This window comes from Enhydra lutris, unplaced genomic scaffold (genome assembly GCF_002288905.1).
Source record: "Enhydra lutris kenyoni isolate GAN:26980312 unplaced genomic scaffold, ASM228890v2 scaffoldscaffold109, whole genome shotgun sequence".
Classification (NCBI taxonomy): Eukaryota; Metazoa; Chordata; class Mammalia; order Carnivora; family Mustelidae; genus Enhydra; species Enhydra lutris.
The window spans coordinates 208,171-235,759 of record NW_019154193.1 but is presented as its reverse complement, the minus strand read 5'-3'; the positions used below and the strand labels follow the sequence as shown (position 1 = coordinate 235,759).

Genomic DNA, 27,589 nt, shown 5'->3' with positions numbered 1-27,589 from the left:
TGGGGCAGCCCTTGGGGTCTCTAGGGCTCTGAGGGAGGGTCTAACACTCAAATCATAACTTCTCCTTCTGAACTCTTGCCCCTGATTCTTTAGTCAACCTCTTATTCCCTTTGCTAAGATCAGAACGTTTGTGTTCCCCCCCGCCAGGCCCGCAAAATTCCTAATGCCCAATGTGATGGGATCAGGAGGCCTGGTCTTCAGAAGGTGCTTAGATCACGAGGGTGGAGTCCTCATGAGTGACATTGGTGCCCTTTTTTATAAAAGAGACCCAGAGCGATCCCTTGCCTCTTCAATCAGGTGAGGACACAGGGAGAAGGTGCTGGATATGAACCAGGACAAGGTCCCTGAGCAGGAGGCAACCATGCCAGGGCCTTGACCTGGACTTTCCAGATCCCACAACTAGGATAAATAAATTCCAGCTTTGAGGCAGCGCCCTCCAAGCTTACTCGCGTTCCCATCTCTAGAGTGCATCCCTTTAGGACCAGCCCGCTTCCTCACGGAGGCAGACGGCACAGGTCCTGACCTCTCACTGTCCAGCTCATCCCTTCAGGAAAGGAGTGGGGCTGGAGGCGCGCGCCGCCAGCAATCAAGGGCGCGGGGGCGGGGCTCCGCAGCGCCCCCACGTGGTCATGGGAGACTTAGCGCCGACTGCGGGACCGGGACTCCGCGGGGGGGGGGCGTGGCCGGGGCGCGGGCGCGTGCTCGCTTAGGGAAAGGGGGCGGGGCTGCACTTGGGGCCGTCCCCGGAGCTGTCGCGGGGGCGAGGCTGAGGCCGGGTGGGGGAGGAGTCCCGGGGTGGTGGAGGGGCGGTGCGGGGGCGGAGTCTCCCCTCTGCGTTCCAGGCTCATGGTTTTGACCCGCATCCACCCCTCCGAGACCGAAAGCCGAGTTCTAGACTCGGCATCCCACGCAGCCCGGGTTATCCTTGATCTCAGTCAGCCTATCGGATGCATTCTCGGTTCTCGGCCCGGACGGACCCTGCCTGCGTCTGCCCTTTCGCCTAGTCTCTGTCGCGGGTTCTGGCCTGTCCTGCCTCAGGCTGTGTCTCTCTTCTCTGTCCTAACACCCGCGCTTCCTCTCTCTGCCCCATCTTTATCTTGACTCCGGCTTTATCTATCTTGACTTATCCCCCTTTTCTCAGTTCTGGTCTCTCAAATGACATCCCTTTCTCCTGATCTTTTCGTTAGTAAAATAAAAATCCATTAGCCAATAGCAGGGCCTTTTGAGAACAGGGCCCAGCTCCAGCCCAAGGTTGGGAATCCCTAGAGCTGACCGGACCTGGGACTGGGCTCCCAGATTTAGCCCGTGGCCTGGATGTGGCTGTTCTGGATCCTGGGGGGAAAGATCCCACATAGAGGTCTGGCCAAGCAGTGGCCTCTGGGGTTCAGAGGCAGTGTGGGAAGGGGCAGCTCACTTTCCATGAGAGGGAGAATTCTCCCAGGCCAGCAGGCTGTACTCACACCAGCAGGACTTTAGTCCCCTTTTCCAGGAGGAGCTCTTGGTCTTGGTAGCCCTCTGAGGGTCCCTGTCTCGCTGAGGACCAGGGTCACCTCACCTAGCATTTTTTTCTGCCACTATGAGCTTGCTGAACTCCAGTCTCTGCCTGCGTTGTACCAGGAAGCCTGTCGAGGTTCCTAAACGGGCATACTTCTATGCCTTTTCTGTCAGTTCCAGATACAGAGATGCTCAGGGAGGCTGCATTTATCTGGCCAGTAAACATCGCCCAGCCCAGGCTCTGGACCAAGTTTTGGGGTTGGCACAAGGAGAAGCAAAAGCTTTAGGCATGGCTCCTGGTTTGTTCACCTGGCTCACCCCAAGTCCTACCCTTCCTTCCCTCTAAGGCCAGAACAATTCCCACCTTCCAGACTCTGAACCCCTCTCAACCACCTCTCTTTAGAATTTACATTAATTATGCACAGAGTTTGGCCATATCTTGCATATGTGAGTTGGAGCATTAACTCAACAAGAGATTCCATATTATTTTAGAAGTCAATGGAAAAAAATAAAATAGTATAAAGGATACACATTGAAAAGGAAGTTGCTTTCCCATTCTTGATCCTTTTTTTTTTTTTTTTTTTTTTTACACGTAAGCTTTACACCCAAACTGGGGCTTGAACTCGGGATCCTGAGTTTACTGACTGAGCCAGCCAGGTGTCCCCCATCCTTGATTCTTAACTCCCTCCTCCAAAAGATACCTTTGTTACACATTTTTGTGACCTTTTTATTGTTTTTGTTAAAATTGATTATGAAAATAAATTCAAAAAAAGAAACATGCCTTTATAAAAAGTAGCTAAGTGTGAAATGAAACACAGAAGTGTAAAGGAGATTTTTTACTTACTTAGAGGAGATTTTCCTTACATGGAGACTAGACTGGGGAAGTTTCTTGAAATAGAAGTCCAGTAACCTTGGAATTGAGGAAGACTTGCTTCTCTGCCTGATTCATTTTCTGCTAAAAACACAGGCATTCTTTCCTGCTCAGAGGACTTTTTTTTTTTTTTTAAGGTAGTACGGTTCACCAATTTAAAGTGTACAATTCAATGGTCTTTGGTATATTTACAGGGTGTGCCACTGCCATCACAGTCAAGTTGAGGACATTTTCATTTCCTCCAAAAGAAGCCCTGTACATTTTATTTCTATTTTTTAAAGATTTTATTTATTTATTTGACAGAGAGAGACACAGAGAGAGAGAGGGAACACAAGCAGGGGGAGTGGGAGAGGGAGAAGCAGGCTTCCCACTGAGCAGGGATCCCGACTTGGGGCTCGATCCCAGGATCCTGGGATCATGGCCTGAGCCGAAGGCAGATGCTTAATGACTGAACCACCCAGGAGCCCCAGCTCTGTACATTTCAGCTCCCCATATTCCCCAAGCCCTGTTGCCCTCATCAACAACTAATCTATTTCCTGTCTCCATTGATTTCCCTATTCTAGAGTTTCACATAAATCAAATCAAGCAATATGAGATTTTTTGTGACTGGCATCTTTTACTTAGCCTAATTTTTTTAAGGTGTATCCACAATTTTTTTAAGTTGTAGCATGTGAAACTCCTTCATTCCTTTTCATGACAGCCTACTTGTGCCACAAGGCAGAGGCTTTAACCCATTGAACCACCCAGCACCCCTCATTGTGGTTTTTATTTGCCTTTCCCTGATGGCTGATGATCTGAGAACTTTTTATAAACTGCATTTGCAACTGGGGTTTTCAGCCCAGTTGTCAGGGTCACCTGATGTGGTGATGCCTCTGAAGGATGTGAGTGTATCCACTCACTCCTCAGTTTTTCCCCAACACAGTAATGTCCTCTGCATTGTGATTAGCCACCCAATCATTCAAAGCCTTCTTGGGGGGTGGGGGAGGCTTCTTGAGCACAAGCAGGCTGCTGGGTCCTGAGGATATGGAGAAAAGAGAAAAAAAAAAGCAAAACTTTGTCCCTTGTAGAGCTTGGTGCATAAGCATGTGGCCCTGGAATTCAAACCTTGCTTTGTCTCATCCCAGCCCTCTGGCTTTGGACAAGGTGCCTAACCCTGCCCAGCCTCAGTTTGCCAGTCTGTGAAATAAGGTTGCTCTGGGAATTGCACGTAAAGCACTAGCCACAGTGTCTGGCCCGTGCTGAGCGCTTAGTATGCATCTGTTATTGTTAAAGGTGAAGCCAGACAGATGTTAACAATAATGGATAGTGAGTTATGATCAGAGAAGTACTAAGTGTCATGAGAGCACATAATGGGGCCCCCCAACCTGGTCCACGGTCTAGGAAAGGCTACCCAGAGGAACCAATGTTTAAATGGAGAGACAGCAGATGCGTAGGAGTTGGCTAGAACAAGGGCAGTGTTTGGGGGGGGGGTGTGTGGGCAGGGAGGGTTGTTCCTGGCAGGTGCACCAACTTGTGCAAGGCTTGGAGGCAACAGAAGGGGGCATGACATACTGGAGAAACTGAAATGCGTCCCAGTGTCTAGAGCCACATGTCCAATGGAATCCTCTGGAATGATGGAGAAGTTCTATATCTGTGCGGTCCAGTATGGTAGCCAGTAACCAAATGCGACTACTGAGCATTCGGAATGTGGCTACCGTGACTGGAGAACTGAATGTTTAATTTTGTTTCATTATAATTGATTTACATTTAAATAGCCCCTGTGGTTAGCGACTACCCAATTGGACAGCGCGGGTCTAGCGTGTAACCTGTAAGACAGGGTTGCGAGAGAGATGAAGGTGGAGAAAAACATCTAGACTTCACAGGGTTATGGTGTAGAGTTTGCATTGTATTTGAAGCCCAGGGGAAGCAATGGGTTGGGGGTGGGAGGTGGGATTAAGCAGAGGAGTGGGGGTGATCAGGTTTTCCAAAGATCCAAAGATCCTTCCAATTGCTGTAGGGAGAATGGAGTACGAGGGTAGGGTTGGTCTGAAGCAGAGAGACTAGTTGGGGGATGGCTGCAGTCTCCCCGGGGAGAGATGATAGTTGTTTCGGTCAGACAGAGAAAGAGACAATTTGGTAGGTTTGGGGAGGGGACTGGATTTTAGGGAGCTGGGAAGAGGAAGGTGTCCTAGTCTCCCAGCAGGGTGACTGAGTCCCTAAACCCTAGTGTGGAATTCCTCCCTACCAGGGAGTGGCCCGGAGTTATGATTTCGGCATTACCTGGGGGCTTCCCTGTCGGCCCCTGCTGGTTGGTGCTGGAAGCGCCTTTCACGAAAGGAAGTGTGCCACTGACAGGCCCCCACCCCCCCACCCCGGCTGGGGGGCTGGGGGAAAGCCCCGGCAGGTGCGAAAATCCCCGCAAACTGCTAGCTGGTTGGGTGGCGTGTATTCCCAGGGTCGTGTGCTGGGCTGCGTCTCTCCTGTCCCCGGGGCCCGTCCGCATTAGTTCTATCTGCCCCGTGATGGGTTCCACCAGTTCCCAGTCTGAGCCACATGGCCCCTGGAAGCCCTGTGGTGGGGCGCGGAAGGAGGTAGACATCAGCACCATGGGGCAAGAACCCCCCCCACTCCATGCCGGCTCCCACCGGAGGCAAGGCCCCAGCACCCAAGGGTTGCCTCTGGTTGCCCCACCCCCACCGGGGCCCTCCTTGGCTAGACAGTGGGGGTGGGGAGGCGGGGCGTGTCTCCCGAGAGCAGGGTGTGGCCAGTGGTCCAGATGGTCACTCACTGATGGCCCTCCTGTCCCGACCCGGGAGAGATCCCCCTACCCCACACCATGCCGGCGGGCCGGGTGGGCTGAGGGTGCGGAGACCCAGAGACCCCGAGACCGCAGCCCGCTGGCGGAGCTCAGAAGCAGGCTTGGGGAGGTGCTGCGGCTCCGGGCTGTCAGCGCCCGCCACCCTCCCGGCTTCACTTCCTCCAGCAGCCCCTGCAGCCCCGGAGGCCCGGGATCCCAGCGGTGCGCGGCCCCGGACGCCGAGCCCTAGGCTCGGCCGCCCTGCGGGGTAAGTCGGTGGGCGATCCCGGCACATCTGGGGAGGGGGCGGCCTTGACCCGACAGTGACTGATCAGGGCGGCGAAGCCCGAGGGCGGGGGCTCCCTGCTTCTTCAGCCCCGAGCCAGGGTCTTCGAGGGGCTCCGGCTTCCACCTGGACTGCCGGACCCCTTCCTCCCGCCCGGTGAGGGTCAGGCCCCCAGGATGGGGGCGGGTGCTGAACAGGTAGCTGTCGCTGCTGACTCTTGGCAATGGTGAGCTGGGGGGCTTCCGGGGAGGCAGACTGGGGGGCGGGGGAGATGGTTAGGGACACACGCCAGCTAAACGGTGTGTGGCTTGGGGAGGATGCCCCAGATTGGACAGAAAGATGGTGGCTCACGTTGAAGTAAAAAACCAAAACCAAACTAATTAACAACAACAAAAAAAACCCTGCATGTGGAGGCAGTCAGCCAGATCCCGGCCTCCCCAGCTTCTGTGGGAAAATGCCTCCCCCACCCCCACCTCCAGGTCCCTGAGGGCTGTGGGAGCCTGAAGCTGGATGGGACACAGCCCAAGCCCTGCCACCATCCACCCTCTCTACTTCTGGCCTTTCTTTTCCTTTCCCATGCTCTTCTCTGCTCCCTGCCCCCTTCTCCCACCCAGCTGTCCCCCCACCCACCGCTCGCTCTTATTCCTTCTTCCTGCTCCTACCCACTGGTGGGCACATAGTCTTCCCCCTAACTGCACCCCCCACCGGGGCCCCACGCCTTGCCATGCGATGGGGACTATGGTTTCCATTCTCCTGTGAAGAGATGTCAAAGCCCTGAGCCCCATCTAGGACCTGAGGTGGGCTTGTCTGTCAGGGGGAGCTTGGGCCTCCAGCGAGGGGTCTCCCTCCCCACTCTGAAGCCCCCACAGACCCAAAAGCACAGAGAGAGGTGGCATTTGATGCCTTCAGAGATGAGTCAGACTGAAAACAGGGATGGGCCCCAAGAGCTACTGAGAACTGAAGCAGACCGTCATGGTAGCGTGCTGTCTGTGGTTTTGGACCAGGGTCTGCCAACAGCTGACCACCTTGAGAAAGTCACTTCCCCTTTCTGGGCCTTAGTCGTCCTGGTAGCAAAATAAGAGGTTTAGTAGACTGGTTTTCCAACCGTTTCTGTGGCAAGAGGTTGAACGACCTGCCTCTAGCCTACAACGGCACTCTTATCTGCTGTGAGTATTGGCCACTGGACAAGATGTGATGTAGAGAAAGGTTCATACTGTGAACTCGAGAGTTTGTTTTCCTGGATCAGCAGCTGTGGTCTCTCAGATCCCAGGAAGTCCCGGAGGGACAGTCAGGGACAATCTCAACCCTTCCCATGGGACTGCGTCAAGAGGCAGACCTGTTGGGTCCCTGTTCTTCCCATGTTCCAAGCTCACACCAGGGGCCTCCTTCTCTCTCCTCACCCTCTGCCTGCCTCCCTCATGGCTCATTCCCTGTCCCATTGGGCTGACTCGGTGGGTGGGTCTACTTGGACTCAGCTTCTAAACTTTTCTTTTTGTAGGCCTCAGCTGGACCTCCTATCCCTACCCAGGCTGGGAAGAAGAAGGAGCTTCTGACAGCTCTGTCACCAAGGTTTGAGCCGGACAGAGCAGCCTCCTCACCCTAGGATGGCCTCACCCTCCAGCCCTCCGGCATTCAGGCTCCAGACATGGGATGGAGACCAAGAAGATGGCAGTGAGGCGGACAGAGGAAAGCCCGGCCACGGGGATGGGCCACCCCCCATGGAGTCGCCGTTCCAGGGGGAGGACCAGAAGTCCTCCCCTCAGATCAAAGTGAACCTCAAATACCGCAAACCAGAAGGTGTCAGGTGAGGCAGCAAACGGGGGTGGGACTCGGGGCGGGGGACGCTCACCTCTAGTGGAGGACCCTGAGTCAGATTTGGTGGCCTGGCCCAGCCCCAGTGCCCCTTCGGGTATGTGTGTGGTTTGCCCGGTCTCCCCCCTCAGTGTGAAGTCTGATGCATGAGGCTGGCAAGGCAGGACTCCGTCAGGAAAGCCCCTTCCTCCATCCTTGTGCCTGAGATGGGGCACCAGCCCTTGGCTGCCCAGCCTGGAGACCGCCCCCGCCCCCATCACTGGTGTTGGAAGGCCATGGTCAGATTCAGACCAGGCCAGGAGAGGATGTGCGTGAGGCTTCTGGGAGTCGGGGAGCCTCCCTGACGGGCAGAATAGGCCCCTCACTGCCGTCTGTGCTTTCGCTGGGCTGCCCTACCCCAAGACGGTGATGCCACCCTGTGACAGGAAGTGTTTTTTCCAAATGGCCAATTCCCCCAGCTGGACTGCCCATAGGGCTCCCTAGTCACCCGCATGGTCCTCTTGGTCATGGTGTGGCCACGTGGCCTGCTGGGGAGATGAGGGTGTGTCTGGCCAGACCAGGAGGACACCCAACTTCCTGCCATGGAGGAGACAGGGCCTGGCTCTCTCAGTCACACAGCTATAGCTTTAACACATGACTGAGCCCAACAATCTCCCATTCATCAGAGTCACCAAAGCCTTCCTTGGTGAAGCCAGGACCTGAGACTCTCCAGGGAATCAAAGAGCCCCCCACCTTTGTTTGTCCCTTCATATCTGCTGACCATGGTTCCAGGAGCCCCCAGCATGGGGGGCATCCCCAGGATGGGTCCCCCTGCTCCTTTCCCCTTCCCTGTCACCAGAAGCTTCTAAATGCTAAAGAGTTATAGCATTTCCCCAAAATGTGGCTTCTCAGTCAAACTCTGGTGAACATCTGATAGTTTTCAGCGCTGGGCCCCCATGTCTTTGAGAAACCTCTGTCTGCCTAGCCTAGACTCTGCCTGGAGGTTAGCAGTCAGGGTCTGGAGTTAGTTAGACACCCCTCCCCCCATGTGAGCCCGTTCTGCACATGTGGTCCCATCCCGACCCGGGGTCCAGGTCAAGGGCATGACACGTTCTTGTGCTGAAATCCTCCCTCTGGGATCAGGAGCCTGTTGTGAAATCATCAAGTCAACCAGCAAATGATAAGTACCTGATACTGAGACCAGACTCCATTTGCTCTGCCTGGAGTCACAGGGTGCCCGGGGCTAGTGCCCCGGACAGACGGACAGGCCCATCTCCCTTTCTCGGGTCTCTCAGCGAGTCCTTGGTCTGCCCTGGGAGGAAGAGCTCCTCAGAAAGGCTCCCCCGGGGCTCACGAGCCTGCAAGGTGCACACAGGACTCCATGAAAGGGCTGCCCGGGTTGGGGGCTTCCTGAAGGGGCCATGGTTCTTCCATAGCATCAGACACAAGTCACATCCCCACAGCCAGCCGGACCCAAACCGCTTTGACCGTGATCGGCTCTTCAGCGCAGTTGCCCGGGGTGTCCCCAAGGATCTGGCTGGGTTACCAGAGTACCTGTCCCGGACCAGCAAGTACCTCACCGACCAAGAGTACACAGGTAGGTCTGCCCTGTGGGCCAGAGCCCCTGCGCCCTGACCGCTGTGCTGAGACTTGGCAGACGGGTTAGCCTTGACCTTGGTCAAGAGCCAAGGGGCAGTTCTCAGCAACCCTCCAGCCCGAATGCCTCGTTTTGGTCATGGATGTGCCTCCCACGTCCACCCACCCCACGGGCTCCTGGCCTACCTCTGCCGTCCTCAGCCCATTTCACTGGCCAAATGGATACTCACAGGCTTCCACGGTGCATTGTTTTCTTTTTCTTTTCTTTTTGTATAACAGTGTTGTTGAGGTGTAATACACATACCATACACTTGACCCATCTCAGAACATTTTTTGCCCCAGATCGAAGTACCTTGATCGTTCAGTCTGGTTAGAAAAACAAGATTTGTGTATTCTAGAAGATTCAGGTAGTAATGGCATGTATAAAGCTGAGGGTAAAACAGAAGGACATCCCGGATCCCCGTTAATGATTTGGAGTCTATCTTTTTTTTTTTTTTTTTTTTTTTTAAGATTTTATTTATTTTTTTGTCAGAGAGAGAGAGGGAGAGAGAGCGAGCACAGGCAGACAGAATGGCAGGCAGAGGCAGAGGGAGAAGCAGGCTCCCTGCAGAGCAAGGAGCCCGATGTGGGACTCGATCCCAGGACGCTGGGATCATGACCTGAGCCGAAGGCAGCTGCCTAACCAACTGAGCCACCCAGGCGTCCCAGCGTCTATCTTTTCAAAGCGTTTAAATATATTAGGTACATACTTATGTGATGGGTCTTGCCATGTGCTACATCTCGTACTTTCTTTTTTTTTTTTTTTAAAGATTTTATTTATTTATTTGACAGAGATCACAAGTCGGCAGAGAGGCAGACGGGGGGTGGGCGCGGGAAGCAGGCTCTCTGCCAAGCGGAGAGCCCAACTTGGGGCTCAATCCCAGGACCTGAGATCATGACCTGAGCCAAAAGCAGAGGCTCAACCCACTGAGCCACCCAGGTGCCTCCATCTCGTACCTTCCACTTCAGTACACAGACCTCTAAGTCAGTCACTTTGTCAGCCACAGAGGTTTCTGTTGTGTACGTTTACCACAGTTTAGCTAACGAATTCCTTAATGATGGCCATTTAAGGTTGTGTGTCGTTTTTGGCCTCCACATACTCTGTGCCAGGCCCTCTGGGTACTAAAAATTCTGTATGTAATTCCATTGGGCCCTTAGAACAACCCTGGAATAGTCCCATTTTACAGTCAGGAAAACTGAGGTTAAGAAAGGCCGTGTGACCTCCCCAAGGAGACAGAGCCGTTAAGGGGTAGAGCCACCTAACGTTGCTTTGAATGGTCTTTTGTAGACCATATTGCACATACAACAAATTTATGTCTTAGAAACTTATCTTTGAGGCAGAAATTACAGTCATATCTGTCGGTATTTTATTTATTTATTTATTTATTTTTAAAGATTTTCTTTATTTATTTGACAGACAGAGAAAGAGAGTGAGAGAGGGAACACAAGCAGGGGGAGTGGGAGACGGAGAAGTAGGTTTCCTGCTGAGCAGGGAGCCTGATGCGAGGCTCGATCCCGCCACCTTGGCTGAGATCGTGACCTGAGCAAAAGGCAGATGCTTAACGATTGAACCACCCAGGTGCCCCCTGTTGGTATTTTAATACCTGTTGGCTCAAGACTTACTGACCTTGCCGCATGGCTCTGCTCCCACCAGTCATGTGTGACAATCATTTTTTATCCCCCTGCGTGGGCTTGCTGTGCAGGCTCGTAGGCGGTCCAGCCACTCCCCACCTGAGCACTCTGGTGCCCCTTCCCCTCCCCTTCTCCCACAGAGGGCTCCACGGGCAAGACGTGCCTGATGAAGGCTGTGTTGAACCTTCGGGATGGAGCCAACGCCTGCATCCTGCCATTGCTCCAGATCGACCGGGACTCTGGCAATCCCCAGCCCCTGGTCAATGCCCAATGCACGGATGAGTACTACCGAGGCCACAGCGCCCTGCACATTGCCATCGAGAAGAGGAGCCTGCAGTGTGTGCAGCTCTTGGTGGAGAATGGGGCCAATGTGCATGCCCGGGCCTGCGGCCACTTCTTCCAGAAAAAGAGCCAGGGGACTTGCTTCTACTTTGGTGAGGAGCCTTTCTTGGATAAATTGAGGGGCAGAGGGGATTAAAGCCTTGTCTAAGGTCACATGGGTAACGGGTGGCAGAGCTGTCTGACCCCAAGGGTTCATACTTCTAATCACTGGGCTGCCTGCAAAAGCAGTTTGTCTTAGGAGATGTTTTAGCCTTGTCTGGGCAAGGAAGCTCCCCACACATCCACACCCAGACCGGGGGGAGGGGAAGGGGCTGGCAGAACTCGTGTGTGGGAAACCTGACCAGACAGGGTTATTTTATTTTTAAAGATTTTATTTATTTTTATTTGAGAGAGACAGTGAGAGAGAGCATGAGAGGGTAGAAGGTCAGAGGGAGAAGCAGACTCCCCATGGAGCTGAGAACCCGATGCGGGACTCTATCCTGGGCCTCTGGGATCATGACGTGAGTAGAAGGCAGCCACCCAACAACTGAGCCACCCAGGCGCCCTGTATTTTAATTTTTTTTTTTAAGATTTTATCTATTTATTTGACATAGAGACAGAGATCACACGTAGGCAGAGAGGCAGGCAGAGAGAGGAGGGAAGCAGGTTCCCTACTGAGCAGAGAGCCTGTTGCGGGGCTCTATCCCAGGACCCTGAGACCAGACCTAGGCTGAAGGCAGAGGCTTAACCCACTGAGCCACCCAGGTGCCCCTGTATTTTAATTTTTTTTTTAATTTTATTTATTTATTTGACACACACACAGAGAGAGAAAGATCACAAGTAGGCAGAGCGGCAGGCAGAGAGGGGGAAGTGGGCTCCCTGCTGAGTAGAGAGCCCTGAGATCATGACCTAGGCTGAAGGCAGTGGCTTAACCCACTGAGCCATCCAGGCGCCCCCTTGTATTTTAATTTTAAGGTTTTTTTTTTAGATTTTTTTTTTATTTCTTTATTTGACAGAGATCACAAGCAGGTAGAGAAGCAGGCAGAGAGAGAGAGGAAGGGAAGCAGGCTCCCCACTGAGCAGAGAGCCCGATGCGGGGCTCGATCCCAGGACCCTGAGACCATGACCTGAGCCGAAGGCAGAGGCTTAACCCACTGAGCCACCCAGGCGCCCCTTAATTTTAAAGATTTATTCATTTTAGAGAGAGTGAGCAAGTGAGCATGGCGGGGGAGGGGCAAAAGGATAGGGAGAGAGAGTCTTTAGCACACTCCACAGTGAATGTGGAGCCCGGCCCGAGGCTCGATCTCACGACCCTGGGATCATCACCTGAGCCAAAAGCTTAGCCGACTGCACCACCTAGGCTCTCCATGTTCTGCTCCTTTAGATGGTAAAGAGTTATGGTCGCCACTCCCTTGGGTCAAGAGCTGGACAGGGCCGCCTTCACCAGTGGAAAAGGCACAGCTGCCCTCCACGGTGTCTGGGACCGTCTTCCCTCATAGTACAGACCTGGGAGGGCCCGGGATCCCAAGGCAGCGTTCCCTCCTCTCCTGTGGGTGGCTGTCTCTCCTGAAGGAGGTCTGGCCTTCTGTCCTAGGAGCATGAGGAGTAGGCAGGTGGAAACTGGGAGGCCTGAGGCTCAAGCTGCCCCCCCTTGGCCCCCCAGGCGAGCTGCCACTCTCCCTGGCCGCGTGCACCAACCAGTGGGAGGTGGTGACCTACCTGCTAAAAAACGAGCATCAGCCCGCCAGCCTGCAGGCCGCCGACTCCCTCGGCAACACGGTGCTGCATGCCTTGGTGATGATCGCAGACAACTCAACTGAGAACAGCGCCCTGGTGATCGACATGTATGACAGGCTTCTCCGCGAGGGGGCCCACCTCTGCCCCACAGTGCAGCTCGAGGACATCCCCAACCTGCAGGGACTCACACCCCTGAAGCTGGCCGCCAGGGAGGGCAAAATCGAGGTGAGTACCTAGCTAGCCCCCATTCCTTCCCCACCTTTCCAGGAAGCAACAGGACTTATTCTGAATTTTCTGCAGAAAGAGCCAGGGGTGGTCTTCTACATAGATCACTGGTCTCCCCACTTTTTTTTTTTTTTTAAGATTTGATTGATTTATTTGAGAGAGGAAGACAATGCACACAAGAGGGAGAAGGAGAAGCAGGGAACCCCACACGGGGCTCGATCCCGGGACCCTGAGATCATGACCTGACCCGAAGGCAGACATTTAACCGACTGAACCATCCAGGCACCCCAGGGTCCCCACTTTTTGATTTAACTCTCCTGGTACTAAGAACATGTTCAACACACACCTCTAATATATGTGTGTTTATTGATGAATTATATATGAACTACTGAACTGATAAATTACATTATAAAACACTGGGATTTTTAAGTCATTTGGGTTTCTCGATGAGGAGACAGTCTTTTGATATTCTTTGCCTCTTGTATGATTAGATTTGCTATTAGGTTTTCTGCATAGTGATTGGTAAGTGTCCTTTATAATGAATGCATTAGCATTTTGTTTTCTATAACAGCTGCAAATGTTTCTTCTGGTTTGTTAGTAAAAACATTTCTTTTTTTTCTTTTTTAAAGATTTATTTATTTAAGAAAAAGAGAGCAGCGGGGAGGGGCAGAGGGAGAGGGAGAGAGAGAATCTCAAGCAGATTCCTTGCTGCTGCTGAACACAGAGCCAGAAGCAGGGCTTGATCCCAGGACCCTGAGATCATGACCCAAGCTGAAACCAAAAGCCGGCCACTTAACCAACTGAGCCACCCAGGCACCCCATAAAAGCATTTCTTTTCTTTTCTTTTTTTTAAGATTTTATTTATTTATTTGTCAGAGAGATAGAGAGAGTACAGGGAGGCAGAGAGGCAGGCAGAGGGAGAAGCAGGCTCCCCGTGGAGCAAGAAGCCCGATGTGGGACTCGATCCCAGGATGCTGGGATCATGACCTGAGCCGAAGGCAGCCGCTCAACCGACTGAGCCACCCAGGTGCCCCATAAAAGCATTTCTTTTGGGATTTTTGCCCTGCAGAATTTTTACATTTTCCTATATATACACAATTCTAATTATCTTTTCCTTTAGAATTCCTTGGTTTTGGTACTGTTTAATACCTTCTATAAGGCTGTGTGTGTGTGTGTGTGTGTGTGTGTGTGTGTATATATATATATATATATATAATATATACATGTATATATATAAAAGCTTGTGTGTGTCCGTATACATATATATTCTGTATCCATATTTTCCTCCAGACTTTGCAGTTTTATTTTTAATGCCTAAAACTGATTTGTCTGGAAGTCATTTTGGTATAAAAAGGAAGCATGACTCAGCTCTACTTTTTTTTCAAATGACAACCAGAAGGTTGTCTGAGCCTAATTATCAGCGGGGCTTCACGGTGGGCAACCTGTTCCTTTTACACAGGGCCCCATGCTTCAAACACAGGCCTTTTTAAGGGTTAAGATTAAAAAAACATAAATGGGAGTTTTACTATTTTATTCCCCAAGGTTTTTGGGGAACCTGGGTTCCAAAGGGAACCTCCCTTTGTTGTCCAGAGGCATGGCTGGGTGGCCTTTCCTTTCCCCATTCCTCATTTGTAAAACCAAGTTGCTTTTCTATCTCTCTCTTTTTTTTAAAGATTTTTATTTATTTATTTGAGAAAGAGAAAATGAGCAAGGGGGAGGGGCAGAGGGAAAGGGAGAAGCAGACTCCTCGTTGAACAGGGAGCCTGATGCGGGACTCAATCCCAGGACCCTGAGATCATCACTTGAGCCAAACTCAGATGTCCAGCCGACTGAGCCATCGAGGTGCCTGGCTTCTTCTTCTTTTTTAAGTAATCTCTACACCCAGCATGGGGCTCGAACTCATGACCCGAGATCAAAGGCCACATGCTTCACCAACTGAGTCAGCCAGGCACGCCAAAACCAAAATGCTTCTTAACCTGTTCAACTTAGGGATGCTTTCTAGTATGTTGGAAGCTCTGAGCTCTGACCACAGAAGTGTACACATCTGTGTAGCTCATATCTCAGGGGGCCTCCCGGAGCCCTGGGCTGGTGGTCCCTCTGCCAGTAGGGGGTCCAGGAAAGAGGCCTCGGGACAGGAGTGGGGAAGGAAGAGCCAGGTTCCCTTAGACCTGGACATATGTGAATGGACGGGAGTGTTTATATCGTGGCTGAACATGTGGGATGTGTGAGCAATCATACGCACAAGGACCCGTGTGTCCGGGTGTGTGTGTGTGTCTGCGTGCAGCTCTGCAGGTGGTGGGCAGCTCTGCGGGGCGCTGAGTGTTTCCCAGCCACCCTTTCTCCCTACCCAAGGTCAGTGCTAGGAGGTAGCCATGCAGGCCAAGCTCATGTGCCCCCATCCCCACTGCAGATTTTCAGGCACATCTTGCAGCGGGAGTTCCCAGAGCCGTGCCAGTCACTTTCTCGCAAGTTTACGGAGTGGTGCTACGGGCCAGTCCGGGTGTCATTGTATGACCTGGCCTCTGTGGACAGCTGGGAGGAGAACTCAGTGCTGGAGATCATTGCCTTTCATTGCAGAAGCCCGGTGAGCCCAGGGGGGCAGGGGTGTGCGTAAGGGGACCTGGCCCAGCTCCCTGCAAGGTCCACACGTCAGGGCTGCCCGCGGGACCAAAGCTGCCCTGGGACTGTGCCAGTGGGGATGTGCCCCCCCCATACTCCTTCCACACCCCAGTCCCACCTGACCTGTGTGGAGCAGGCTGGGGGCCTGGGGGCAACCACGGGCGGCCTGTTGACTGGCCCCTGCTTGGGGCTGGAGGATGAGGCGCTCCGTCAACCCATAGCCATGTGGGTGGGGTGGAGGTCGGTGGGGAGGGCTCATTTGCCCCCCCCACCCCACCTCCATTTCCCTCAGCCCTTGCATTGAGCCTGACCTGAGCCTGACCCTTGCTTTCGCATTCCCATCCCCAGGACCGGCACCGAATGGTGATTTTAGAGCCACTGAACAAGCTGTTGCAGGCGAAGTGGGATCTGCTAATCCCCAAATTCTTCTTCAACTTCCTGTGTTACTTGATCTACACGGTCCTCTTCACCTTGGTTGCCTACCACCAGCCGGCTCTGGAGAAGGCAAGGCCCGGGAGGGGCACATTCTGGGGGAGGCCTCCTGGGAGCGACCCTGGAGGATGATGGTGGAGGGTGGGGTGGCCAGCCCTGTCTGCAGATCCTCACACCGAGGCTGTGACGGCTTGAGTGATAAGCCCGGGCTCGGCCTCAGCGGGTAACGGTATGGAAGCCCACACCGTGGGGAAAACAAGGATACTGGCCCAGGGCTCGCCATATGGGAGACGGTATTCTAAGGAAGTGACTTGTGTTAACTGACTTAATCATTGCTCACAACAACCCTCTGAGGTGACAGCTGTTACCATCTCCAGTTTACAGTTGAGGGAAGGGACGCATAGAGAGGTGAAGTAACTTACCCAGGGTCACACAGGCTGTAAGTGCGGGGGTTGGGATTTGAACCTGGGCAGTCTGGCGCCAGACCCCACCCTCAAAACCACATCAGTGTGTCTCTATGACAGGCTAGAATCCGGGGTGGGGGTGGGGGTCCTGCCGCTGAGCCCGTGCTCTTTGTGCTGCTCTGCGTGGTCTCTCCACAGCTCGTGCTCAGATCCGGCCCTCAGCTGAGAGTCTCCCTGTTGGCAGGGGACTCCAGGCCCCAGGTCCTACCAGACTGTCTCCTCCGCAGGCCTTCTTCCCCCAGGAAGTGACTGCTAGAGACTCCCTGCTGCTGTTTGGCCACATCCTGATTCTGCTTGGGGGCGTCTATATCCTCGTGGGCCAGGTGAGGGCTCTTCCCATCCCCCCCCCCCCCGGCCCCCACCCCATGACTCGCAACTCTATGGGCTCCCGGACCACCCAGAAGCAAATGTAGAATTCCCACCAGGAGGGGCCTTCCAGGGAGTTAACCACAATCCCTTCATTCCCTGAAAACCACAGAAACCGAATCCTCTACCCAGTCCCGCCCCTACCAGCCTCAGGGCAGCTGAGGGCCTTGGGTTCTGGGGCTGGCACCTCCCTGCTGCGCTTTCTGGGGTGCCTGTGGGGTAGCACATGGCCTCTGTGATTCCTCGGGCCCTGCCAACTCTGCTCCCCAAAGAACGTGGCTGGAAGCCCCCGTCCCCAGGTCCCTTGGCTGGGCCGTTCCTTCCTCACGTGGGAACCACAGACAGGATGGGGCAGGCAGGCTCAGGTCGACTCCGCCAGCAGGGCTTTTTGAGGAGAAACTGAGCCTCAGTGTGGGCAGTAGTTGGGGACCAGATTCAGGTGGGCTGGCATCCAGGGGGGGTCCCTGTGAGACTAGGGGAGGGGAGGAGAGGGAGCTCTTCCCCTCACCAGGAGTAGTGAGCGAGTTCTTCATCAGGATCCATGGGGAGCTAAGAGGCCCCTGGCGTTGTCTGGGAGTCTGTGGGGAGGGGGGGACACATTCTGGAAACAGGCTTCAAAGCTCTCTCAGGGGTCAGCAGGATTTATGAGTTCCACACTCCCCCCAACCCAGAGTCCAAGAGGCTGCTTGAGCCCCTGAGGTCGCAGAGCCAGGCCCACAGGCAGGGGGCACAGTGGGGAGCCCGGGCTTAGACCCCCCCAGTGGGGCAGCAGGGCTGCTCGGTGCTCGGTGGCCTGGGGAGCAAACTTCACACGCCCTGTGCCCCTTTTCCCACAGCTGTGGTATTTCTGGAGGCGCCGTCTCTTCATCTGGATCTCCTTCGTGGACAGCTACTTTGAGCTGCTGTTGTATGTGGGTCCTCCCTCCCCTCCCCTGTCTCAGGCCCCGGAGAGGCTGGTGTGGCAGAAGGGCTCCAGGCTGGCTTGAGAGGAGGGGACCCGGCATCAGGGAGTGCCAGGGGCCCGGGACCAAAGTGCAGGCTGTCTGGCCTGGGGCTCCAGTGCCCTCCCGCTCCCATCCCTGAGAGTTCCCTGTACTGAGTGCTCGCTCTGCACCTGATGGGGTCCGGTCCCAGACAGATGGAGGCCTTCCCATCCATCAGGAGGTGGCGGGAGAGGCAGCGGTGGTCAGCGCTGGCCAGTGGGGGTCAGGGGGAGCCTTGCCAGGGGTCAGCCTGCAAACTGACCCAGATTCTCCCTGCACAGCCTGGTCCAGGCCCTGCTCACGGTGCTGTCCCAGGTGCTGTGCTTCCTGGCCGTGGAGTGGTACCTGCCTCTGCTTGTGTCCTCGCTGGTGCTGGGCTGGCTCAACCTGCTTTACTATACACGTGGCTTGCAACACACAGGCATCTACAGTGTCATGATCCAGAAGGTGAGAGATGGGGGTGGCCCTGGAGTAGCCTGACCAGGCAAAGTTGGGCACCACCCTCCAGCAGGGCTCCTCTGGGCCTCATCGGACAGGCGCTCTCCTCCACGGCTCACCTGGCCAGGCGCTCTCGGAGTGCAAGCCGGAGCATGAGTGTGCAGGCACCTGCCCTCAGGGGTCAGTGCTCTGCACGGGTAAGCAAACACATGACCCCCGGGGAGGACGTGCATCTCTGCACAGCCCAGGGGCAGACACGGTACACAGGAGCTCGTCTGCATGCCTGTGTCCTGGAACATCTGGGCCCGTGGACTTTTCTGCATCCATTTACGTAATCAGCAAAAGTTTGGGATGTGTGCCCTGTGGGCCAGGCCCTGTTCTAAGCATTGGAATATGCTCCTTTGGTCGCTAACAAAATGGGTAACTCGTCAGCCCTGCTGCAGGGCACATTGTGGTAGGGGAAGTGAAAACACTCAGAGACAGATGAGAAGATTACATATTGCTCTATGGTTTGGGGGGGGGTTTTTTGAGAGAGACACTGAGTGGGAGGGGGCAGAGGGAGAGAGAGAATCTTAAGCAGACTGGGGGCTCGATCTCATGACCCTGAGTTGAAATCCAGAGTTGGACACCTAACTGACTGAGCCGCCCAGGCACCCCTGATTAGATATCGTTTTTATTTTTTTAAGATTATTTATTTATTTATTTGACAGAGAGAGAGAGATAGAGAGAGTTCACAGGTAGGCAGAGAGGCAGGCAGAGAGACAGGGGGAAGCAGGCTCCCTGCTGAGCAGAGAGCCCGATTCGGGGCTCAATCCCAGGACCCTGAGATCATGGACCGGAGCCAAAGGCAGAGGCTTAACCCACTGAGCCACTTTAAAGGTTTCTTTAAAGACTTGTCTACTCCATGTGGCTCCTTGAGGCCTTGTGTATGCACACCTTTGTGCATGTGGGTGGTGTGGGCCGCGGCAGGGGTCAGGGGTCGGGCCCAACAGCCTAGTCCCCCGCTCTGACTCCTGGATGCACGCGTGTGTTCTAGGTCATCCTGCGGGACCTGCTCCGCTTCCTGCTCGTCTATTTAGTCTTCCTTTTTGGCTTCGCTGTAGGTAAAGGCGCCCCTCTAGTCCCTGCCCAGCCCTTGCCCGGTCCGTATGCCCTGGAGGCTGCCCCTGGCCTCCCCAGGCTGAGGATCCCCCCTTCCTCCCTCCTGCAGCCCTGGTGAGCCTGAGCCGGGAAGCCCAGGACCCCAGGGGCCCCAGGGGCCCCAATGCCACGGAGGCAGCAGCACAGCCTGGGGCAGGAGGGACGGAGGAGGAGGGCAGCTCCACCCCATACGGCGGCATCCTGGACGCTTCCTTGGAGCTGTTCAAGTTCACGATCGGCATGGGTGAGCTGGCCTTCCAGGACCAGCTGCGCTTCCGCGGGGTCGTGCTCCTGCTGCTGCTGGCCTATGTGCTGCTCACCTACATCCTGCTGCTCAACATGCTCATCGCCCTCATGAGCGAGACCGTCAACAGTGTCGCCTCTGACAGCTGGAGCATCTGGAAGCTGCAGGTGCTGAGGGCGGCTCCCCTCCCCGACGGCCTGCGGTCTGGGCCCCTCTCACCCACGCTTTCCTTCCGGGGGCTGTTGTGAGGATTGAGAAAGCTCACAGATCTAGAGCCCTTGGGATGGTGCCTGGCACCTAGTGGGGGCTCCATGTGTTAATCAGGATTGTGATCTTGATCATGATCAAGGACTTCTCGAGAGCCTACCGTGAGGCTCGGCTCGGTTCTACATGCGAACCACACGGCAGAGAATGAGATCAAATCCTTGCCCTCATGTAGCTCACCTTCTGTGTTTCTCATACCGTTGGTGGGGTTGGCTTGGTGGGTGAGGCAGGACTTGCAGTCCTGGGACGGGCCAGTCTGCGGGAGTCGGGGCGCAGAGGCCCCTGTAGTTGGGGGCTGATGTGACACCCGCCTACCTTGAAAGCAGTAGCTGCTTCTTCTCCAGAGAAGGGTGGGGGTGCGGGCGGGCAGTTGGTACTCCGAGAGCCTTGCTGGGAAGCTGGACTCTTACTGATTCACCGTTGACCTTGGGCAAGCCCCTTACTTCTCTGAGCCAGCGTCCTCACCCACAAGTTCCATGCCCCACCTAATTCCCTCCTGTGCCAGGGGGCAGACTCCATGTGGGCAGAGCAGACAAGCTCCTGCACCTCATGGTGTGGAATTCTGGAATCTGTAACTCTCCAAGTCATTGTTGAGCATGCATTATGGGCTGACTTCTCGACACCTGTCCACCTGCAAGTGTGGAAACTGAGATTGGGGGAGGGGGTCCTGAGGGGGCTTCCATCCCTCAGGTAATCAAATGTTGGAGCTAGACTCATATCCACCTGTGTAGCAGACCCGGGGTTATACTGTCAAGTGCTATGAGGTATCCTCCTGGCTACTGTCTCATGTGTCCTTTGTCCGCAGAAAGCCATCTCCGTCCTGGAGATGGAGAATGGCTACTGGTGGTGCAGGAGGAAGAAGCAGCGGGCTGGTGTGAAGTTGACCGTTGGCACCAGGCCGGATGGCAGCCCCGATGAGCGCTGGTGCTTCAGGTGAGGGAAGGAGGCAGGTGAGGGGCAGGCGGCCTGGGGCCTTGCTGCCCCGTGATCCCTGGAGGTTGCTGTGGGGCAGGCCAGCCTTACTCTTTATTTATTTATTTATTTTAATTTGACAGACAGAGATCACACGTAGGCAGAGAGGCAGGCAGAGAGAGAGGGGGAAGCAGCCCCCCTACCGAGCAGAGTGCCTGATGCGGGGCTCGATCCCAGGACCCTGAGATCAAAACCTGAGCCAAAGGCAGAGGCTTAACCCACTGAGCCACCCAGGTGCCCCCAGCCTTACTCTTTTTAAAAAATTTTTTATTTAGTAATCTCTGTACCCAGTGTGGAGCTCGAACTCATGACTGGGAGATCAAGAGTCACATGCTCTTCTGACTGGCGCCCCCAGCCTTACTCTCTCTTTTATTTTTCTTCAGCCGTACCCTCTTAAAAGCCAGGGGACAGCTGCCAGGAGTCAGGTCTGGTGGGAAAGGCAGGGCCTAGGAGCACCAGGCACTCTGCCCCAGGCAGGCGAGGTCAGGGATGCTGGATCTCAGAGGCCCAGGCCCGCCACTTACCGCCTGTCCCCTCTCTGGCTGTTCCTGACCTACTCCGTGGCCTGAAATGGGGAACAGTTAGGAGGCCAGGAAGCCAGAGGGACCCTCAGGTTACAGCACAGTAGCCTTGCCCCGGCTGGTCTGCCTGCCGACTCTCCCAGCTTGACCACAGAGGCGACAACCCTCCCACGGAAAACAAAGTCTTCCACGGGAAAGAGAGCCTGGTGGCAACTGGACAGCGGGATGGTGGGTGGCTCAGTGTCTGGGGAGAAGGGGTGGCCAAAGCCCATCCTCCTCCCAGTCCCCGTGTCTACCCTGTGTCTCCGAGCGCCCCTCTCCTGGGGCGGAGCGTGTGGCACAGGTGGCTTCCTGGAGCCTCAAAGCTGCTCTGTGGCCCTCAGGGTGGAGGAGGTGAACTGGGCCTCGTGGGAGCAGACACTGCCGTCCCTTTGTGAGGAGCCCTCAGGGCCAGCAGTCCCTGGTGAGTAGCGGCGGTGGCCGGAGTCCTGTCCTGGAGAGAGAGAGACAGAGAGAGTCTGCTCAGCCACACAGCCATGGAGAGTCTAGGCCAGGACCTCCCCCGTGTCCAAGGCTTGCCCCACTAAGGAGCACTTCCCACCTTTCCTCTCCACTCCCACCTCCTTACTGGCCTGTTTCAGGCGGTCACCTGGGAGACACTCTGAGGCTGTTGGTGCTTCCCCCTCCAGCCCTAAACCTGCCCGCACCTCCTGCCTCTGGGCCTATTCAGCGGGCCCTCCAGCGCCAGCCTTGGGCTGAGCCTGGGGACCCAGCCGGGGAGCAGGTTAGAGAGGGCCCCCTACCTATCCCGCAGCTTTGGGGGCATCTCCCAGAGCCCCCACTCATAGGCCAGGCTTGTTGATCCCCAGCTTTCCCTGGCTACAGGAGCCCCCAGCCCCCATAGCCCTGAGAAGTCACTTCTGGTGCTTCTCCCCCACTGTCGTGGCCTGCGTCCTGTCCATTCTAGTGTGGGGACAGCCCCTCCTGTCTCTACCCTGAGGCCTGTTCTGAGGCTTAACTTTCTCCACAGTATGTCCTTTCTGGAATCTTCAGTAGCTCCCACTTCAAACCATCCCCACAACAGCACCTGCATCACCTCTGACCCCTGCATAGGGGGTACTCCTCCAGACTCTGGCTCCAAAGCCTGCTGGTCTCCCAGGCTCCTGGGTCCCTAGTGACCAGATGACCATGGCCCTCACAAACCCACAGGTTTTCTGCCTGCCTTCTTTTTGTCTCCCTTCCCCTGAGTCCTGCCACTCTGTCACTTTAATGCTGAGACTCTGAAAGTCACCTTGCCCCTCATCTTGCCCCAAGAATTCCACACCCCAATCCCATACCCACTGCCAGCTGGAGCTTCCAACTGGAAATTCCCAATAGGAACGACCGTGGGGTTATCCTACCAGGTAGTGTGTGTGCAATCCCACACCTCCTCACCCAGGCAGGAGGCCTTGAAGATCTCTGTTCAATGTCCCCCTCCCAGGCAGCCACTCACCCCTCTGCCCCCACCCCTCATTTCTCCCCCTTCTGCACCACTGCTGGGCTCAGGGCTGCACCCTCTCCTTTAGACAAGTCTTTCTGCTCTGGGCTTCTCTCTCTGAGGCAGACAGAAACTACACGAGGCCCACACTCCATGCCTCCCACTGCCAGGAAGGACTGACTCCTCAGTGCGGAGGTGAAGATCCAGTGCTATAATCCCGCCCATTTCCAACACCTCCCTCCATGCGACAGCTGGTCCCTCCATGGTGCTCCCTGTTCTTTGCTTTCCCTGGCTCTCTGTGGAAGTGTCATTCCCGCTCCTCTGGGTGTCCAAATCTGCTGTCTTCCTTACAGCTTGGGTTCCCTCAGAGCTCCCTGAACACCTACTTCTCACTTCCCTCCAGCTCTTCAGCAAGTCTCAGGTGTCCTGGTTTCTACCACCAGGAATGTTGAACTTCTGGGAGGAAGCCCCCAACTGGCACCAAGCTGGGGTTCAGGAAATGCTTATGGAAGGGGGAGGTAGAGAGAGGGATTGTTGGGGACTTCGGGATTACCCGCTGTACACAGAGGATGTGCTTTCATGGCTGTGGCCGCCTCCTGTTTGTCCTCCTGGGGACACAGCCCAAGGGCCAAGCCACAGCGCTCTCCATCCTATTTACAGGCACCTTGAAGAATCCAGCCCCAGCCTCCCAAGTAGAGGAGGACACTGCCTCAGAGGAAGATCAGCTGCCACTCCAGCTCTTAAAGTCCCAGTAATGGCCCAGATTCGGGACAGAGTCAGGGGACCTTCCCAGCCCTACCTGGTGGCTCTGGGCCCCCAGGGAACTTCGGTAGCAAATGTAAATAAATATTTTCTCATCACTAACTCTCCTGGAAACATTATTTAAGTGAAGTTCATGGGCTCTTGGGCTGGTTGACAATCTGCACGTCTCGGTGAGCATTTCTCTGTCTGGGGCTGGGCTACTCTCAGCCTCACTCAGGCACAGGGGACCCTTCCCTGCTGGCTCCCAGCCTCAGGGTGGTCCTTTTCTTGGGTGCTGTGCCCGCTGTCATGACAGATATGCGGTGATAGACACAGGAAACACAGCCACCACTCCTTCCTCTCCCATAGCTTCCGGACATCCCTTAAAGCCACCTCCAAGATCTCTCTCAAAGCTTTTGAGCTCCATGGCTTCCTTCAGGCCCTGGATTATTAGCTTCTTTCTCTTCTGGGCTGCCTGCTCAGTTCCTACCCCTCCAAGCTGTACTGCAGGGCAGGCAGAGGGGCCTTCCTAAGATGGAAGAGAAAGAGAAACATCTTAGGGTGTTTCTGTGCCCTGAAGGCTTAAGAGGCTCCTTCAATGCCCACAGGACGCCCTAGCTGGCCTCCCCAAGTCCTCCACGGTTTTGACCCCGAATTTCCAGACACCTCTTCCCCGATACCCTTGCTGCCCCCCAGGCTCTCCTTAGAACCTTTACCAAATTCTTCAGGCAGACCGAGGAACCCGTTTATTTAACCCCCTGACTTGGCTTTTGCTGGAAGCCCCCGCCCCACCGTTAAAATCCTTAAAATTCTAAGACCAGAAAGTTGTCTCGCGATAGCTTTTCCAGTTTTCTCGTCCGGACGAACTGCTCTCCCTCAGAGTAATGAGCGTTTATAAAATGCGATTGCACTGAATGGCTTTTAAGTGGCAGAGGCCGGAGCATGTGCAACGGCTGAAAGGAAAGCATTCGTGGAGTGGGAGAGGTTTCCATCGCTGGTGGGTTGGGGAACGGATGCAGGAGTCCTAAGGAATCAGGAAAGAAGGGGCGGAGGGGATGGAAGCGGTTTCAGCTAAGACACGTCTGCTCGCTCCTTAGAGGTCATTCTCAAGGGGAGTGATGCGAGCTGTCGGCGCGCAGGCGTTCTGAAAGGCTCCGCGGATATTCGGCAATGGCCGTGGGGAGAGAGCAGACAGGCAGCCCGAAGAATGAGAAGCAGCTACTATTTTATGAATGCTTGTTGCCTGCCAAGGCTCCGCAGGGTTTCAAGCGTGGTATGTCATGTGATCCTCAGAACAGCCTCTGCGGTGCCGACAGCTTCATTTACCACACGAGCCATCGGAAGCTCACACAGGCTGAGAAATGTCCTCCACACCACGGAGATAAGGAGGTACGCTCCAGCCCCCGCGCATGCGCCCTGAACACCCCGGGCGCCGCGGGACCCAGAATTCCCGGGGACGTGGAAGAGACCATAGGCTCTAACGGAGGGGGGTGTCACCGGGTGGTGAGACGGAGTCTGCATCGTGAAATGAGCTGGAAGTTCCCGTGAGTCTCTGCCAGTATTACCCTCCCTTCTGTGAAGAATGGAATATTCCGACTCCTTAAAGGCCCAGGCCGCAAAAGAGACGATCTTTTCCGTACGGTGAAAATGGAGGTGGGTGGTGTGTGTGATTGGGCCTAGTAGCTGGCGGCGAGGGCGAAGGAGCTAAAGGTTTCTTAATTTCTGAGAAGTTGTTTTCGGGAAGCTTCTGTGGGGGGCGCAGGGCGGCTCCCTATGGCGCGTCTCCGGGTTTCGGGGCGGGCGCGGCGGTTGGGGAGAGTCAGGCAGGGCTGCCGGGGACTGAGGCTCAAGGCCCGCGCGCGTGTTTCCAGCAGGGCCGCTGCCGCCGTCGACTCCGGAGCCCGAGGTCCCCGAAGGCCGGTTCCCTGCTCCCCGGACGGGGCGTGGGAGGTGCGCCAACCCGGGAGGACTGGGTAGGCGCGGCCCGGGGGAGCGTGGGGCATGGGACATCGAGGAGGGCTTGCCCGACGGTGCTGATGATCCTGGGGTTAGGAAGTGCCGTCAGAAGCGATAATTGACGACTCTGATGCTTGTCTGACCGTGGTCGCGGAAGCCTCAACGGTCGGGTTGAACAGCACTTTAACTACGTGCCCTTAACGCCTGTCGCCCTCCCGTGTTCCAGGTGGCACATCCCTTGCAGCGCCTTCAGGCCAGGAGCGGTCTCCCACCCGGAGGTAGGACCCAGTGTGGGCAGGACTTACGCCAACCCCTAACGTCGCTTTTCCGTGTTCGTTGGTCTGAGTGCACCGGCATTGGCTGCCCCTTCACGGTTGATGAATTGGGCAGTAATTGTGCCCCTCTGCACTGCACACGTAGCCTGGCGCTTGGAGTGGCAATGGCAGGGCGCGGCTGCTGACCCTGAGCTGTTCTACCACAGCTGTCGCCAGAGGTGAATTCCGTTAAAATGCTTGGTTTAAAGCGGCCAGTGCCCCCGTGGTTCCTCAAGCAATCAGGGCTGAGTTCTAGGTTCCGTTCAGGTGTCGGGAGCGGTGCTGGGGAGCAGGGAGATGTTGACTGCTCTGATGAAATCATCTATAGGAAGTGCCGTCAGAAGCGATAACTGACGATAACGTTCCTGGCTGACTGCGGTCAACAAGTCCTGCCCAGCTGCCGCCGCCCTGGAGTAAGTTGGTCTGGTTTGGACAGTGACCTTTTCTCGTCTGTTCACCCAGGTTGCACATGAGTGCTGCGGGGTCACCGGTGTGTGATCAGATCGAGACCAGCTGCTGAGTGTTCGAGGGAGGAGCACTGGCCTGCCGTTAAGGTAAGCTTCGGTCTGTGGAACAGTTTGCATGGCCGGCCGTTAGATGATGTGACCTTCCGGTTAGGTCGGGTAGTGGCACTTTTATCCGGCTAACCTAATAACCTTGTATTACTGTAGCCCTTGACCTTCATTGAGCGTATCCTGGAGATACAGATACGGTTCATAGTGGCAGTGGAGCAGAGGGCAGAGGAAAGCCGGGAGTTTCTGTTAGCTCACTGCTCTAAAATGCTGTCCCAGTTGCCTGTCTACTGAGATGTAGCTTTCCTCGGTCCCTGGAGATGACCGCGTAGGTGTGTGGGGTTAAAATGATGGGATGAAATGAGGTTGCAACACCCAGAAAAGCCAGTTAGGACTTACAGACTTCACATGGCTTCATGAACGAAAAAACACCTCCAGTGGGTTCTTAAGGGCTGCCGTTAGGATGGGCTGGGATTTGTAGTTGAGGCTCTTCATGAGCAAAACTCTTTTCTCTGCCTTTGTTACCTGCTGCCTGACTAGGGATGCCTCGGTTCATTCCCCTCTGGGTTTTGTGTGCTGAAGAACGGTGATCGCGGTGTGGAGTTTGAAAGCTGGTGGCGGCTGCAGCTCAGCCCAAGGAGAGAGGTAAGCTTCCAAGGACAAGGACCCCTCCCCCGTGGTAGAATGAATAAACGGCTAGTGTTGTTAAAAGAGATTCTCAGAAAAAGGATATCAAATGATGAAATCACCCAAAATAGCTGGAATTACCGGCAGATTGTGTAGTGGTGAATGTATGGTTTCTGAAGATACCTTTTTTACACTGAATAACTGTTGGTTGGAGCAGGAAGTGAGACTGATACTTAGTTTCTTTGCAGTCCGTCTTTGCAGAGAATGGTCAGCCATGCTGCAGCAGTTCAGGGTCCTGTGGTCACCATCAGTTCGGACTGAAAACCCAGGCTTCAACAGTTGGTGTGGAAACCGTGCTTACCTTGTGCTGAGATGCGGAGTCTGTTCTCTTAAAAGTGAACCAACTCTTTTTGGCTCTTAATCTTAAAAGCAGAGCCAACAAGTGTGTTTGGCAAACTGTAGGGTAAGCACTGTTGGTGTCATTGAATTCTTGAGTTTTCTAGTAATGTACTATAAATACTGTATTTTTATCTTTCCTACCCAGAGAGCTTCTATAGTTTTAAATACTGTATGAATTTGTTCTGTTGGGTAAGGGTCTGAGTTCTTTAAGATGCAAACATATTTCTTCTGAAACTGATACTTATGTGCAATTACCACAAACTGCAATAAAGGATGGTCTTTAGTACTGGTTTTTAAAAACATGTATTTGAAGAAAAAGTGGTCACTGCTGTCACATTAGCAGTCAAGGTAT

At 54.8% G+C, this 27,589-nt stretch overlaps 1 protein-coding gene across 12 annotated transcripts; it reads left to right on the top strand.

Moving 5' to 3' along the window:
* Positions 1-4,982: 4,982 nt before the first annotated feature.
* LOC111139467 (transient receptor potential cation channel subfamily V member 2) lies at positions 4,983-27,523 on the top strand. 12 transcript variants are annotated; one of them, XR_002640094.1, is made up of 21 exons: positions 4,986-5,409; positions 6,926-7,231; positions 8,655-8,815; positions 10,626-10,919; positions 12,470-12,768; positions 15,179-15,352; positions 15,736-15,891; positions 16,511-16,606; positions 17,486-17,556; positions 17,914-18,079; positions 19,107-19,173; positions 19,281-19,621; positions 20,524-20,651; positions 21,595-21,674; positions 23,349-23,526; positions 24,723-25,082; positions 25,304-25,379; positions 25,612-25,878; positions 26,162-26,253; positions 26,752-26,856; positions 27,087-27,523. XR_002640094.1 is itself a non-coding variant. In XM_022491730.1 (15 exons), exons 2-15 carry the CDS (start codon positions 7,032-7,034, stop codon positions 23,441-23,443), a joined length of 2,301 nt encoding a protein of 766 aa, XP_022347438.1. In that variant the 5' UTR covers positions 4,987-5,409; positions 6,926-7,031; the 3' UTR covers positions 23,444-23,549. The 12 variants fall into 12 exon arrangements, 3 of the variants coding, with proteins under 3 accessions (XP_022347439.1, XP_022347440.1, XP_022347438.1); XR_002640093.1 differs by having other exon boundaries at positions 25,304-25,402; XR_002640091.1 differs by having other exon boundaries at positions 25,304-25,663.
* Positions 27,524-27,589: the final 66 nt, after the last annotated feature.

Excerpts from the sequence above, each read along its gene's own strand:
- LOC111139467 (XM_022491730.1), top strand. The coding sequence starts at position 7,032 with ATGGCCTCACCCTCCAGCCCTCCGGCATTCAGGCTCCAGACATGGGAT. Across the intron at positions 7,232-8,681 it reads CGCAAACCAGAAGGTGTCAG|CCAGCCGGACCCAAACCGCT; the intron begins GTGAGGCAGCAA and ends ACATCCCCACAG. Across the intron at positions 8,816-10,625 it reads CACCGACCAAGAGTACACAG|AGGGCTCCACGGGCAAGACG; the intron begins GTAGGTCTGCCC and ends CTTCTCCCACAG.